At 58.2% G+C, this 12264-nt stretch overlaps 2 protein-coding genes across 3 annotated transcripts; both read right to left on the bottom strand.

Moving 5' to 3' along the window:
- Nucleotides 1-228: 228 nt before the first annotated feature.
- On the bottom strand, nucleotides 229-6876 carry S100A16 (S100 calcium binding protein A16). Of its 2 annotated transcripts, none has more exons than XM_047784572.1 (3): nucleotides 6660-6876; nucleotides 1267-1444; nucleotides 229-1002 (listed from the first exon to the last, which is right to left on the bottom strand). In XM_047784572.1, exons 2-3 carry the CDS (start codon nucleotides 1417-1419, stop codon nucleotides 844-846), a joined length of 312 nt encoding a protein of 103 aa, XP_047640528.1. In that variant the 5' UTR covers nucleotides 1420-1444; nucleotides 6660-6876; the 3' UTR covers nucleotides 229-843. The 2 variants fall into 2 exon arrangements, with proteins under 2 accessions (XP_047640528.1, XP_047640529.1); XM_047784573.1 differs by lacking the exon at nucleotides 6660-6876 and adding an exon at nucleotides 2026-2176.
- A 1039-nt stretch (nucleotides 6877-7915) lies between these two features.
- Nucleotides 7916-10155, bottom strand: S100A14 (S100 calcium binding protein A14). The gene is made up of 4 exons (XM_047784571.1): nucleotides 9995-10155; nucleotides 9512-9611; nucleotides 8920-9066; nucleotides 7916-8696 (listed from the first exon to the last, which is right to left on the bottom strand). Exons 2-4 carry the CDS (start codon nucleotides 9539-9541, stop codon nucleotides 8559-8561), a joined length of 315 nt encoding a protein of 104 aa, XP_047640527.1. The 5' UTR covers nucleotides 9542-9611; nucleotides 9995-10155; the 3' UTR covers nucleotides 7916-8558.
- Nucleotides 10156-12264: the final 2109 nt, after the last annotated feature.

The raw sequence follows: 12264 nt of genomic DNA, 5'->3' as shown, positions 1-12264 counted from the left end.
ATTCATTTATTTTATTTTTTAAATTACTCAAATGAATTTATCACATCTGTAGTTGTGTAATGATCATAACAATCTGATTTCACAGGATTTCCATCCTACAGCCCAGGTACATCCCCCCACCCCCCTTCTACCTCTTTCTTGTTCTGCCCTTAGGGTTCCTTGGGCAATTTGCCCTTGCCACCCCTTTGCCTCTGGGCACGGGGCAAAGATCACCAAAGCATGAGAAGGTGCCCAGAAGTGGAAAGGTTTTAATGAATATGACAAAGGGACTGGGTGAGGGGGACACAAACACCAAATCCAGCCTTTATTGCCCATTTCAGTGGCTGAGGAAGAGGGAGGAGACTCAGCCCCACTTAGCTGTCCCCAGACCCAGAGGCAGCTGCAGGGCAGTCTCAGGAAGTCTCCATACTCAGCAGAGGAGCCGAGGGAAAGGGGAGAGGACTCTGCTGGTGCTCCCCAGACAGCAGGGAGACCTGAAGAAGCAGGTTGACCTCAAAAGGTCAAGAGAGAGCCTGTGTACCCAGGATCAGGCAGGAACACCTGAGGTTAGAAAGGCAGCTGGACTGAACAGGTGGGAAAATGCTTGGGGCCCCAGACAGCATTGTTGCAGAGGTGCACCAGGGCCTGCTGGCTCCAGGGACTGAGACCCTCAAAGCGGCACCCCCAGACTGAGAAACTCACAAAGGGACCCTGACATCCCCGCTCTGCCCCTGTTCAGCCAAGGTCAGTAGGTCTAGAGAGAGAAGAGAGGACAGGGGCCTGGGTGGGCAGAGGAGGCTGAGGAAGGAGCCTAGGAAGAGCATCGGGGTTGGGGACGGTGTGGGGGCAGGGGGATGGGATCCTCTAGCTGCTGCTTTGCTGTTCCTGCTGGCGGATGAGGTTGGCGATGGGGCTCGTGATGCCCCCTATCAAGGTCCAGTACTCATCAAAGCTGATGCGCCCATCATGATTGGCATCCAGGTTCTGGATAAGCTTGTCAGCAGCCTTCCGGTTCCCCGTGTCCTGGAGAGGAATCCACGGTCAGCATGACAATGGCCACTCCTCGGATCCCTCCCAGGCAGAGTCCAGGGTCTGGGCGGAGCAGCTGCTGGCTTAAGCCTGGGCACCCTGAGCACAGAGGCTTGGGCAGGGTGGAGACCCTGGTTTAGGGGGGATAATTCTGAAAGGAGAGGGGTGGCCATGGGGAAGGACACCTAGAGAGGACAAGGGCTTGGAGGCCAGGGGGTGGGGGTGGGGGTCGCAGGCCCTTGGGTGGGGGCACCTCACCGTCAGCATATGGTTGAGCTCTTTCTGAAGCATCTTCCGGAAGCTACTCTTGCTGATCTTGTTCTTGACCAGGCTGTGCTTGGACACATATTTGTAGAAGTTTTCCACCAGGACGACGACCGCCTTCTCCAGCTCCGTGTAGCTGTCTGCCATCTCCCTGCCTCACGCCTCGCGGGGCCTGGGTACCAGAGAGGGGAGGTGAGGAGACTCCACAGGCCACACCTCCTCCGTCTCCCCTGCCTCGGTGCTCCGGCTGGCTGGCCCCACCCCAGGCTGGCTGCTCCTCAGAAGCAGGGAGGAGACAGGCAAAGGGGGACCCAGGGTGGGCCAGGGGTGGACCTGGAAGGAGAGCGATGTGTCTGCTCTCATCCAGATGCTCCCCAGCTCAACCGCCTCAGCAGGTTTTCCAGGCCCTACCCCAGCCCCAGGCACTGGGCTTGTCGGAGCCCCAGAGAGAACAAGAGGCTCCGTGGGAAGAGGAGGTGAGCCAGTGCCCAGGCCTCCGCTGGGGAGGGGCAGGAGCCATCGTCCCCCAACCCCAGGATTGGCTGAGACCCCAGCCCCGGTGACAAAGCAGGCGGTGGGGACCTAGGCTCTTCCCAGTTCCTTCAGCCAGGCTCCAGGGCAGGGCGTCCAGGGTCTCAGGCCATGGCTGCCCTTCTTTGGGAAGGGACAAGGTCCTGATCCATCAGGTCAAGCTTTGTGCAGGCCCCCAGCCACCCCCTCCCTCCCAACAAGCCTATCTTCCCTCATACTCACCCCCAAATACACAGCAGGATCCAAGGACACTTACCCCCCTACCCCATTACCTAAGGAGGAGCCAGGCTCAGTTCTGCCCCAGCTGGAGACAGCTAGAGACAGAGCCTCCTCCGCAGCCAGCCAGAGGCTACACACGTCACCCCCTCGCCCCAGGACAAAAGGCACTCACATTCCAAGCGGATACAGCCTGCTGAATAACAGGATATGAGGGGAGCAGGCGGATCTACTCTGTGAGTCGCCGCCCATGCCCCGAGCCCCCCCAAGAGAACCCTGGCAAATGAGCCTCCCCTCCCACCCTCAAGCCCAGGAATGAGCTGGCCGCCCTGCCCCTTGGGTCCTGGCAAGGGAAGGTGGACACAGCCACCATCCGGATCTGGGTGTCCCATGATCCAATTTGGAAGGGAAGTCTGCTTCGCCAGGCCCCACCGCAGCCCCTGCCCCTGCCACCTGCGTTCTAACTACCTCCCATGCCCACTGCCCTGCCCTCTCCACCTAGCTGAGGCCTGCCCAAACCCGCCTCCTGGTGAGCCTGCCCTGACCCTGCCCTCAGAGCCCTCCTCCCCGGCCTCCCCCAGACTCTCAGGCAGCCAGTGTTGGCTGGGCGCACTGGCTGGTGTGGCCATGGTCCCTTCTGGATCTTGTCTCCCCAGACACCAGACATTCCTTGGTAGAAGGAGAGTGTTTTTTACACCCAGCCATTGTGTTTCCTGAACAAAATGATAGGACCCAGAGACTTGGGGACCCCTTTTTAAAACCCTGGCTAGGGGTTCCCATCGTGGCACAGAGGAAATGAATCCGACTAGGAACCGTGAGGTTGCGGTTCGATCCCTGGCCTTGCTCAGTGTGTTAAGGATCCAGTGTTGCCATGAGCTGTGGTGTATGTTGAAGATGCAGCTCGAATATTGGCTATAGCTCCAATTCGACCCCTATCCTGGGAACCTCCATATGCCAAGGGTGCGGCCCTAAAAAAAAAAAAAGACAAAAAATAAAGTAAATAAAACCCTGGTATACAACCTCCCAGCTTTTCATCCCGGCATCTCCCCTCACCCACATTGCCTGGCCCAATGCCTTGCTCAAGGCAGATGTTCTATAAATAAATATTCCACCTCCTTCCAGCCCTGATACCAGGTATCCAAGGCCCCTGACCCCCCTTTTAAGATTTTTTTTTCCACAAAATTTTTTTCTGAAGGAAGAAGTGAGACCCCAAAGGACTAGGCCAGGATGCAGGAAGGAAGAAGAGTTGAGAGAAAGAGGGGTCAGATTGGGGCAACTCTGACCAGGAATCCTACCCTCTTCTCCCCTGTCTCATCCATCTGACCCCTCTGGTCTGTGGCCAGAAGGATGAAGTATGGAGGCAGGAATGTAAGAAGCCACATTCTTTTTCCAGTACTCTTTATTTATTATGTGACAGTGTACGGTTCATTGTCTATACCTTTATAAGACTTGCATACAAATGCGCTTACATTCACAGGTAGGGATAAGATGGAGTTCCCGTTGTGGCTCAGTGGTTAGCGAATCCGACTAGGAACCATGAGGCTACAGGTTCGATCCCTGGCCTTGCTCAGTGGGCTAACGATCCGGCGTTGCCGTGAGCTGTGGTGTAGGTCGCAGATGCGGCTCAGATCTGATGTTGCTGTGGCTGTGGTGTAGGCCGGCAGCTGTAGCTCTGATTAGACCCCTAGCTTGGGAAACTCCATATGCCACTGGTGCTGCCCTAGGAAAGACAAAAAAAAAAAAAAAGTGGGGACAAGAATGTTTCAATCCATGAACTGTCTGTCCTGCTACCCTTGGGTGGGGAGGGGCCCAGGCAACCAGCTTTTCTGCAGATTCTGAAAGCTGCACTCATTTCAGCAAGGAGTGTGTCAAGCCTGCTCCCAACCAGCCTTGGGAGCAGGGAGACAATGCAGAGAACCCCCGACTTTAACCATGCCTGACCTTTTTTTTTCCCCCAAGTGAGGAATCCTATGGGAACTAGTCAGGGAGAAGAAAGGGAAGAAATGGGTTTTGGAGGCTGGTGCCTCTGCCCCCCTCCCCAGTGGCCGCCCCTACCTGCCTTGGCCCTTCCTTGAGCTCATGCCTCAGCCTCTACCTGGCAGGACACACATGAGCTCCCAGGAGATGTCCCAGCACCTGCGTCAGGCATGCAGTCACCCCAGGGAGCTGGGCTTCGGCTCCTGGGCCTCCTGATTGTCCCCACCCACCAACTTCTAATCAAATGGACAACACTAGAGATAACGATGTGGACAAATGCTTTTCTGAGGCTGTTTCTGAAGGACCAGTGTCAAGGGGGGAATAGTCAGGTGTCATTATCTTCTTTCTCCCTCCCTCTCCGGGGGGGCCAGGAGACAGGCTCTGCCACCACACCCATGCCAAGGTCACCTGCTCCTCCTGCCTGCCCAGGCCTCCCCCCAACCAGAACAGAGGGTGCCCAGGCATGGGGCTGGGGGGGGGGAGGTGGTGGGCCATCCCACCAGCCCCACCCCAGGAAGATTCCGGCAGGAGGTAACTCCAGCCTTGACTTTGACACATGTTGATCCTGGCCTGAGGGTTGGGGGGCGGGTAGACAGTACATTGGAGCCTTCCAAAAAAGTAGCAATGGAGGGACTCATCCTCCAAAGAACCTCCCCACCCCACCCCACCCCCCGCAGGGTTTGCACTGTCTTTCTTTGCCCAGGTGACTCATCATTGAGCAACCAAGGGGCCCCCACCCCCACCCCACCCACCTGCTGACTTCTCCAAAAGCCCAAATTGCCCTGACTCCAGGCTCCTTGGGTCTCGGAGGCCCCTCCAGCCCCACCCTCCCACCCCCAAGTCCCAGGCCCCACCCCTCCAAGAGCCTCTCTTCACCCCCCATCTCTTAACTCCCCAGTCCCCTTCAGTGGGGAGCCCTGAACCTCCATCCCACCCTCCGGAACTCACCTTCTCTTCCCATCTCCACAAATGATTAAATTATTGTGGAGTCTTAAAATTATTCCCAAGTGTTGGGCTATGTCCCTGGACTCCTGTCCCTCCTAGTCATCTCTCCTCTACAGCCTAGGCCACTCTCAAGCCTAAATATAGCATTCTCTGTGTCCCTTCCACCTACCCCCAATTTGTTCATTCATTTATCCACCATTCATTGGTTACCCACATATTCACTCCCTGCTTTATTCATGCTCATTCACTCTCTCATTCATTTCCTTCTTAATCCACTCAATTGCCCCAATTGCCTTCAATAGCGAAGGTACAAGCTACAAGGAGCTTGTAATGTTTTGCTTTCTTTCTTTTTTTTTTTTTTCCTCGTGTTTTAGGGCCACACCTGTGGCATATGGAGGTTCCCAGGCTAGAGATCGAATCAGAGCCTACACCACAGCCACAGCAACGCCAGATCCTCACCCACTGAGCAAGGCCAGGGATCGAACCTGCATCCTCATGGATGCTAGTCAGGCTTGTTAACTGCTGAGCCACGATGGGAACGCCATGCTTTCTTCACAAGGCTGCTTCCAGTTAGTCTGTGCGGCCCCCACACAGCGCCATCCTCTTTTCGCTCTGCTCAGGCTCTTTTCCCAGCTGCAGAGGTGCCGGCCTCGCCTGTCCCCACCCTGACAGGACTCACTGCATGGAACTCACGCAGCACTATCCCAAGGAATTCTGCCACTTCTGACCCCCCTCTGCTTGGGTGACCCATCTACCTTCCAAACACTTTGGCTTTCAGAGGGTGAAGCTGGAGGAAGAAGACTGTTCCTCTGAAATTTCTTCCAGAGGAGTTAGGTTTGGGGAGATTTGAACATGTGCACACAAACACACACACACACACACACACACACACACACACACACACACACACACACACACACACACACACACACACCCTGATGCCCCAGGCCTCACTAACACCCGGGAGCTCTTCCCTAGTCGATGGGGAAAGTCTGGGCTCCCTCTCCCACCACCCCTGCCCTCACCCCCACCCACACGGACAGGGCGGCAGGGGAACGCTCTGGAGTGGGGTAGCTCCTCCAAGCAAAGCGAGTCATGCCAGAACCTGCCTGGATCCTGAGCTAGAGAAGCTGCCCAGAGCAGAGGCAGGCCCCTCTCCTGGAGCTCAGGGTTCCTCCCAGGCCCCAAACGTCCCCCCAAGGAGCAGCCCCCAGAGCAGAGGGGGGGCCAGCGTCCGGGACCTGCCTGAATCTCGAGGTGGAAGAAGCCACCTTGGCGCCTGCCGCCTCCTGGACCCTGCCACCTCTCCCAGGACATGGCCCCCAGAGCCCGGTGAGGGCTGTGCCCAGGGTCTGGCTACCCCCCAACCCCCACCAACACCCATCTGCCCTTTTTCTGTTGGGAAAAATCAGAGCAGCTGCAGGCAAACCTCCCAAACACTCTGCCCAGTGGCCCACCCCCTGGAGAGGAACCCAGTTCGCTGCCAGCCTAGGGAGGGGGTCTTGCCACCCCATTCAGTCCTCTGAAGGCCTCTCCAGCCCCTACCCCAACCAAAAAGCTCCATTCCCAAACGGGCCTTTTGAGAAAGTTAACTATTAACAACTTCCAACCCAGTCGCTGGCAGGCCCCCCTCCTCAGGGCCACTTCTCTGGGCCTCCCCAGCCCTCGGGGCCCCTCCGGCAGCCCCGGACCTCCAAGGACCGGCCTGGGGTGCTCACCTGCCTTCTCGGTCCACCTTCTCTCCTGCAAGGCTCTGGGGCCTGGGCTCTGGCACTGCCAAGCAGCTCCCCACGCTCAGCCCAGCCAGGACTCCTCCCCGCGGCTCTCTCAGAATCGGTCCCACTCCTTCCCAGCCCTGCCTGGCGGGGCTGGCTCGGTGGGGAGGTAGTGACTGAGCTCCCTCTGGTCTTGGCCCTGGGGTTGGGCCCTTGTTAAAGAGATACACACCTATTTTAACACCCCTCCGCCCCCGTCCCAGAAGGAGTGGTGGAAGCCGGCACTCCCCCAGCCCCACCCTCCCGGCCCCCGCAGGGCCTGAGCAGAATTTACAGCTTTGAGAAAGGAAGGGAAGGACTGTCATCTGCCGGTCTCACCTGGGTCACTGAGAGCCCAGTTTCAGGGCCCCTAACAGGCAAGTTGGGTTCGCATTCCAGGCCAGCTGGGCTGGCCACAGAAACTTCCTCGCTGTGGGGATGTCAGGCGTCCTGCCTGATTTCCGTGGACTCAAGCCAGAAGGATCTAGAGTGTGGCTCCTTGTCTTCCCCCTCCAGTTCCCGCATCCCTAGGACCTCTCCTGAGCAGCAGAGGATTCCTCAGGATACAATCCCTCCACCCCTTCTCCCAGATGCCCAATGAAACAGGCCAGATTGACATCCCAGAGGCAACAGTTGAAACCAGAAGGGACCCATCCCCCCACTCCAGTGACTTCAGCTCACTGGCTCTCACTGTGTGTCAGGCTCTCGGGCACTTGGGCACAGAAGGTGTCACCTTATCCTCCTGACAGTGCTGTGAGGGATGCGCTGTTAATATCCTCATTTTACCAATGAGCAAACTGGTACTCCGAGAGCCTGCCCAAAGTTCCCAAAACAGTCAGGGGCAGAGCTCGGATTCAAACCCAGGCCGGTCAGCCTGTTTCTCAGCCTCACGTTGCCCTCATTACTCGTCACCCAGGCTCCAGCCCACCTGGGCTCATGCCCTTTCCCCCGTGCACACCTGCTCTCCTCTCCTGTCAGCAGGCAGGCCACTGGCAAAGAGCAGCCTGTCCCTCAGAGAGGACCAGGTCTCCCACCTTTGAGGCCTGAGGCCAGCTTAACCCAAACCCATGGGGCAGAGTGCGTCCCCAGTTCCCTTCCACTGCCAACCACTGCAGCCCCACACGGCCCACGCCACCCCACGATTCTGCCATTCACCCCCACACCTACGTACCCACGGATGGGGGGGGTGGGGCGGGGGGATCCAGTCAAGACAACATCTCTTTCACTTTTTCCATTTTTTATTAATCAAAGGATACAAAATGACCATCATTCTGTAAATGCCCAAGCACCCAGCTGGTCCTCTCACTCCCAAAAGTCACCCTCCTCGGCCTCTCCCCGACCCTGCTAGCCCTCTTCCCCTGTGCTGAGCCAGTGCTGGGGCAGAGCTGGAGGCCAGGAGGGACAGCGCCGGCAGACAGCTCCAGTTTGGGTCGGGGAAGAGATGAGGAGAGGTAGGTTCTTAGAGACCCTCGTTAGTACCGAATATCCAGCCCTATTCCCACCCACTTCCAATCATTTCCCGTGGCTCCGCTCCTCTCGCCCTTCCCCCACTACTAAGAGACTTGGCCCTTACACCATCCTCAGCCCTCGAGCATCCCTCCACGTCCCTCCCTGGCCCCAACCCGCCCCCTGAGCCTCCCTCTGGTGGGGAACTCCTGGATCTATGAGCTCCATGGAACTCCCAGGGACAAAGTGCACAGAGGAGGCCCCAGGAAGGGCCATTCTGAACCTGAGCCCTGCAGGGGTGAGGCAGGAGGGCTGGGCAAGCACGGAGGGGTGGGGGAGAGAGGAGTTTTATTTCTGGGCCCACAGGCTCTAAGGTCCCCTTTCCCCAACATCCCCCCAAAATTCCAGGAAAGAGGTTCAGCTTCCCCGGACAGGACTCTCCAGCTTCACGCTCTTGGCTGCTTCTCCAATCAGCTCCCAGAAGCTCCCAAACTCCAGTTTAGAGTCGTTACAGCTGCCCAGGTTGGCAATCTTCTCTTCCAGCCCGCAGTTGCTCTGAAAGGAGGGAAGATGCCACAACTCAGCCAGGCGGCACCTTCTACTCTTCCCACCCCACCCTGCCCAGGGGGAGGAGGCAGGCCCTGAGCCTCCCTGGCACTGACAAGGGGCAGGGCCAGGGGATGCCAGTGCCAGGGGCCATGGCAGTGTGGGTGGGGTCCTGGAGCACTTGCTTGGGAAGTCAGGGTACCGCCTGGGGCGGGGTCCATTCCCCCAGTACCGGCATGAGGTGGGGCAGCTGCTGGGTGACCAGGTCCCGTAGCTCGGAGGGGGTCAGCGTCTCCTTCCCACCCTCCACCGAATACTGGTGGAAGTTCTTGATCAGGGTCTCAATGGCCCTCTCCACGTCACTGAATTCCTGGGCATCCTGAGGGCAAGGGACATCCCCCACGTCAGGGAGGCCCCACCCACCCTACAACACCTTGATTCCCCAGGAGCCCGGCAGAGCCAACAGGACAGAAGACAGCTGGCAGGCACATGGGCCCCACCCACTCCAGCACCCAGCACCCAGCCTGCTTGCCCCCACTGTCCTCTGCCCTGAGCCACGGGTTGAGCAAGGCTTCCTCCCCGCCACCCCCCAGCCTCCAGGCAGGGCAGGTCCCAGCACGAGGCCCAGGCATCCTCTTCGAGGGAGGGCCCATCTGCATCGCCCTGTGTGGGCACCCGGCGGCGAGGGGGTTCGGGTCTCATGGGCAGAGTCTGGAGCGCAGGGCAAGGCCAAAGTTAGGGAGGCAGACGTTAACGGGGGTCACAGACCCTCGGCGGGAAGGAGAGGAGTGTGGAAGAGAAAAGCCAGGAATGAATGGGCCCACCTCCGCGTTGGCTGACCGACACTGTCCCATGCTGCTCGATGCGCTTGGTCCTTTGGTGAGTTTTGTCGTCCTACAGCCGGAGCAGCTGATGGCTCATGATCTGCTCAGAGGAGGGAGGAGCCTGAGCTGAGGGGAGAACTCAGCATTTCTTTCTCAACCACCCCTTTGGCTGCACCCCAGAGATTCTGTGCCTCACTCAGGGTCAGAGCCAACTCCACACAAGCCCTGGTCGCTGCTCAGGCTCCAGGAGCTAAGGTCACAGCCCCCAGACCAACCCATTTACAGGGAATCCCTTGGGCTTCACCTTAGCCCCCTACCACCCACCTCTTCCTGCCCCCCCCACCCCTGTGCCAGGCACACACGCATCAGCTTCCGGGACCTGGTCCCCCCACCCCTCTGCTGGCAGACTAGGGCAAGCTTGGCTACTCGTGCCCTCTGGACAGGGGGCAGCCCCCTTGAGCGAAAAGCCCAGGGTCTCCTTACCTGCTGGCAGCCGCTGAGACAGGACAGGAGGAGCCGGCTCACCTGAGCTCAGCTCTTATACCTGGGGGAAGGGAGGGGAGGCAGGGGGCTGGGCCTTGTCCCAAAGCCACCCCTGCTCTTGCAGCCGCCTGGGGCTGTGAGCCAGCCCTCTGGGCCCCACCCTCCGTTGGCCGCAGCTCTGAGGGCCCGCCCCCACCCCTGGCCACTCCGAGGGAACCTTGGAGGGCTGGGGCTGGGATGCCCCTGGCCCCTGACCAGCAGGCCAAGTGGAGGGAAATAGGGGAGGGGAGGCTGGGGAGGGAGAGAGGGAGGACTTGAAAACACTGTGGCATTGAGCCTGGGAAGAAAGGCCTGGAGGAAATGTAGGGCAGGGAGGCAGAGGGGCCAGGAGTCCATAAACAGGAAAGAAGATGAAACAGAAGCTGGTCGAGGCGGGTTTTGTGGCCTAGAGGGAACGAGGGACACGTGGGTTGAAAGAGCTCCCCAGGGGCCTCTCGGTACTTTAATGTGTCCCTCACACACTCCAACCCCCCAAGGCCACTTTAGACTTAGATTTAGTGACACTCAAGTCAGCTCAGATCCCAGACCCTAGCCTTCCCCAGTCCTGTTGGCAGAGACTCGGGGCAAGAGGAATCGGCCCGAGAAGGGGAGCCCTGACCTCCCGTCAGCTCCCCTCAGCACATTGCGGAGCCCAAACGGGTTACCCTGTCAGCTCACAACCTCTCCAAACTGGTTGAGCGACCTGCTCCTCCCTCCCTCAGAATCCCATGCCTTTCCCAACCCAGGGACTACACAGCAACCGCCCTACACCATCCAGGACCCGGCCGACTTCCAGGGAGCCTGGACAGTAAGCCTGGGACTCAGCCCAGCCCCAGGGGGCCACCTCACCAGGTGGGGAGGAGGAAGGGAGGAGGCGGGGGACTCAGAATGGTCAAGGTCACGGTCAAGGCAAGGGTGGGCGGTGCCCCGAGCCAGAGGTCCTGGGCTCCTTTCCTGAACTGAGATCAGAGTGTACCTCCCACTGCACCCCTGGCCCCCAGCTCTCCATCTAGGGCTTCTCCATACTTTGGGCTCAGCTGGGGGTGTCTATATCTCAATGAAGGGGCCCTTCCAAAAATGTCTTATTCTAAGAGGTCTCCTGAGAGTTCTCAATCTGGGCCCCCTCGGAGGCATCCCAATTTGAAGGTTTTCCCAAGAGTGCCTCAGCTTGAAGTCTCTATAATGCCTCAGTCTTGGGGGCGGGGTCCCTCCTAGGGTCTCAGTGTGTGCAGGGGAGCCCCTCAGGAATGTCTCGAAGATGCCCTCAGAGTTCCAGCCTGGTGGTCCCTCTGAGGTCTCTCCGTCTGGGGGCATTTAGATGGAAGAGCTCAATCCAGGACCCTTTCATGGTGTGTCATGGGGAGCTTGAATCACCCTAAAAGTTCTTCTGGACTCACAGCTGCCTCAAATGATGGACACCTGACAGTAAGGTAGTGACAGCGCCACTGGGCTGCCCCGCCCCTGCTCCCTCTGGTGGCAGCCAGTGCAAACCACAATGCCCCTCAAATCAAGGATAGGGAGAGGGCGCTCCGGTGCCCTAAAGTTCTGCTTCCTGCAGCACCACCACCACCCTCACCCCACAGTCCTCGAACCAGAACCCTGTGTTCCTTCTTCTGCTTCACCCCTGCTATGGTGGGAGGGAGGAGAGGATGGGTCCCACCCGTCCATCCAGAGAGGATCGTGGTTTCATCACAGAGGCAGAATTTCAACCCAGTTCCACCTATTCTTGTCTTTGTGCCTTAACCTCTCTAAAATCTGTTATCTTTAACACAGGACTTAAAAATAGTACCTGCCTCGGAGTTCCCTTGTGGCGCAGCAGGCTAAGGATCTGGTGTTGTCACTGCAGCATGGGTCACTGCAGTGGCACGGGTTCGATCATCCACATGCTGTGATGCAACCAAAAAAAAAAAAAAAGTGCCTACCTCAAGGGGCTGTGAGAATTAACTAAAATAATGCAAGTGGAGTTCCTGTCATGACTCAGTGGTTAAGGAACCTGACTAGTATCCATGAGGACTCGGGTCCGATCCCTGGCCTTGCTCAGTGGGTTAAGGACCTGGCACTGCCGTGAGCTGTGGTGTCAATAGCAGATGAGGCTTGGATCCTGCATGGCTGTGGCTGTGGCCTAGACTGGCAACTACAGCTCTGATTCAACCCCTAGCATGGGAACCTCAATATGCCACGAGTGTGGCCCCGAATAGACAAAAGACAAAAAAAAAAAAAGATAATGCAAG

Source organism: Phacochoerus africanus, chromosome 6 (genome assembly GCF_016906955.1).
Source record: "Phacochoerus africanus isolate WHEZ1 chromosome 6, ROS_Pafr_v1, whole genome shotgun sequence".
NCBI classification, from domain to species: domain Eukaryota; kingdom Metazoa; phylum Chordata; class Mammalia; order Artiodactyla; family Suidae; genus Phacochoerus; species Phacochoerus africanus.
Note: the sequence above shows the minus strand (reverse complement) of the source record. Positions and strands in the feature narration are given on the sequence as shown.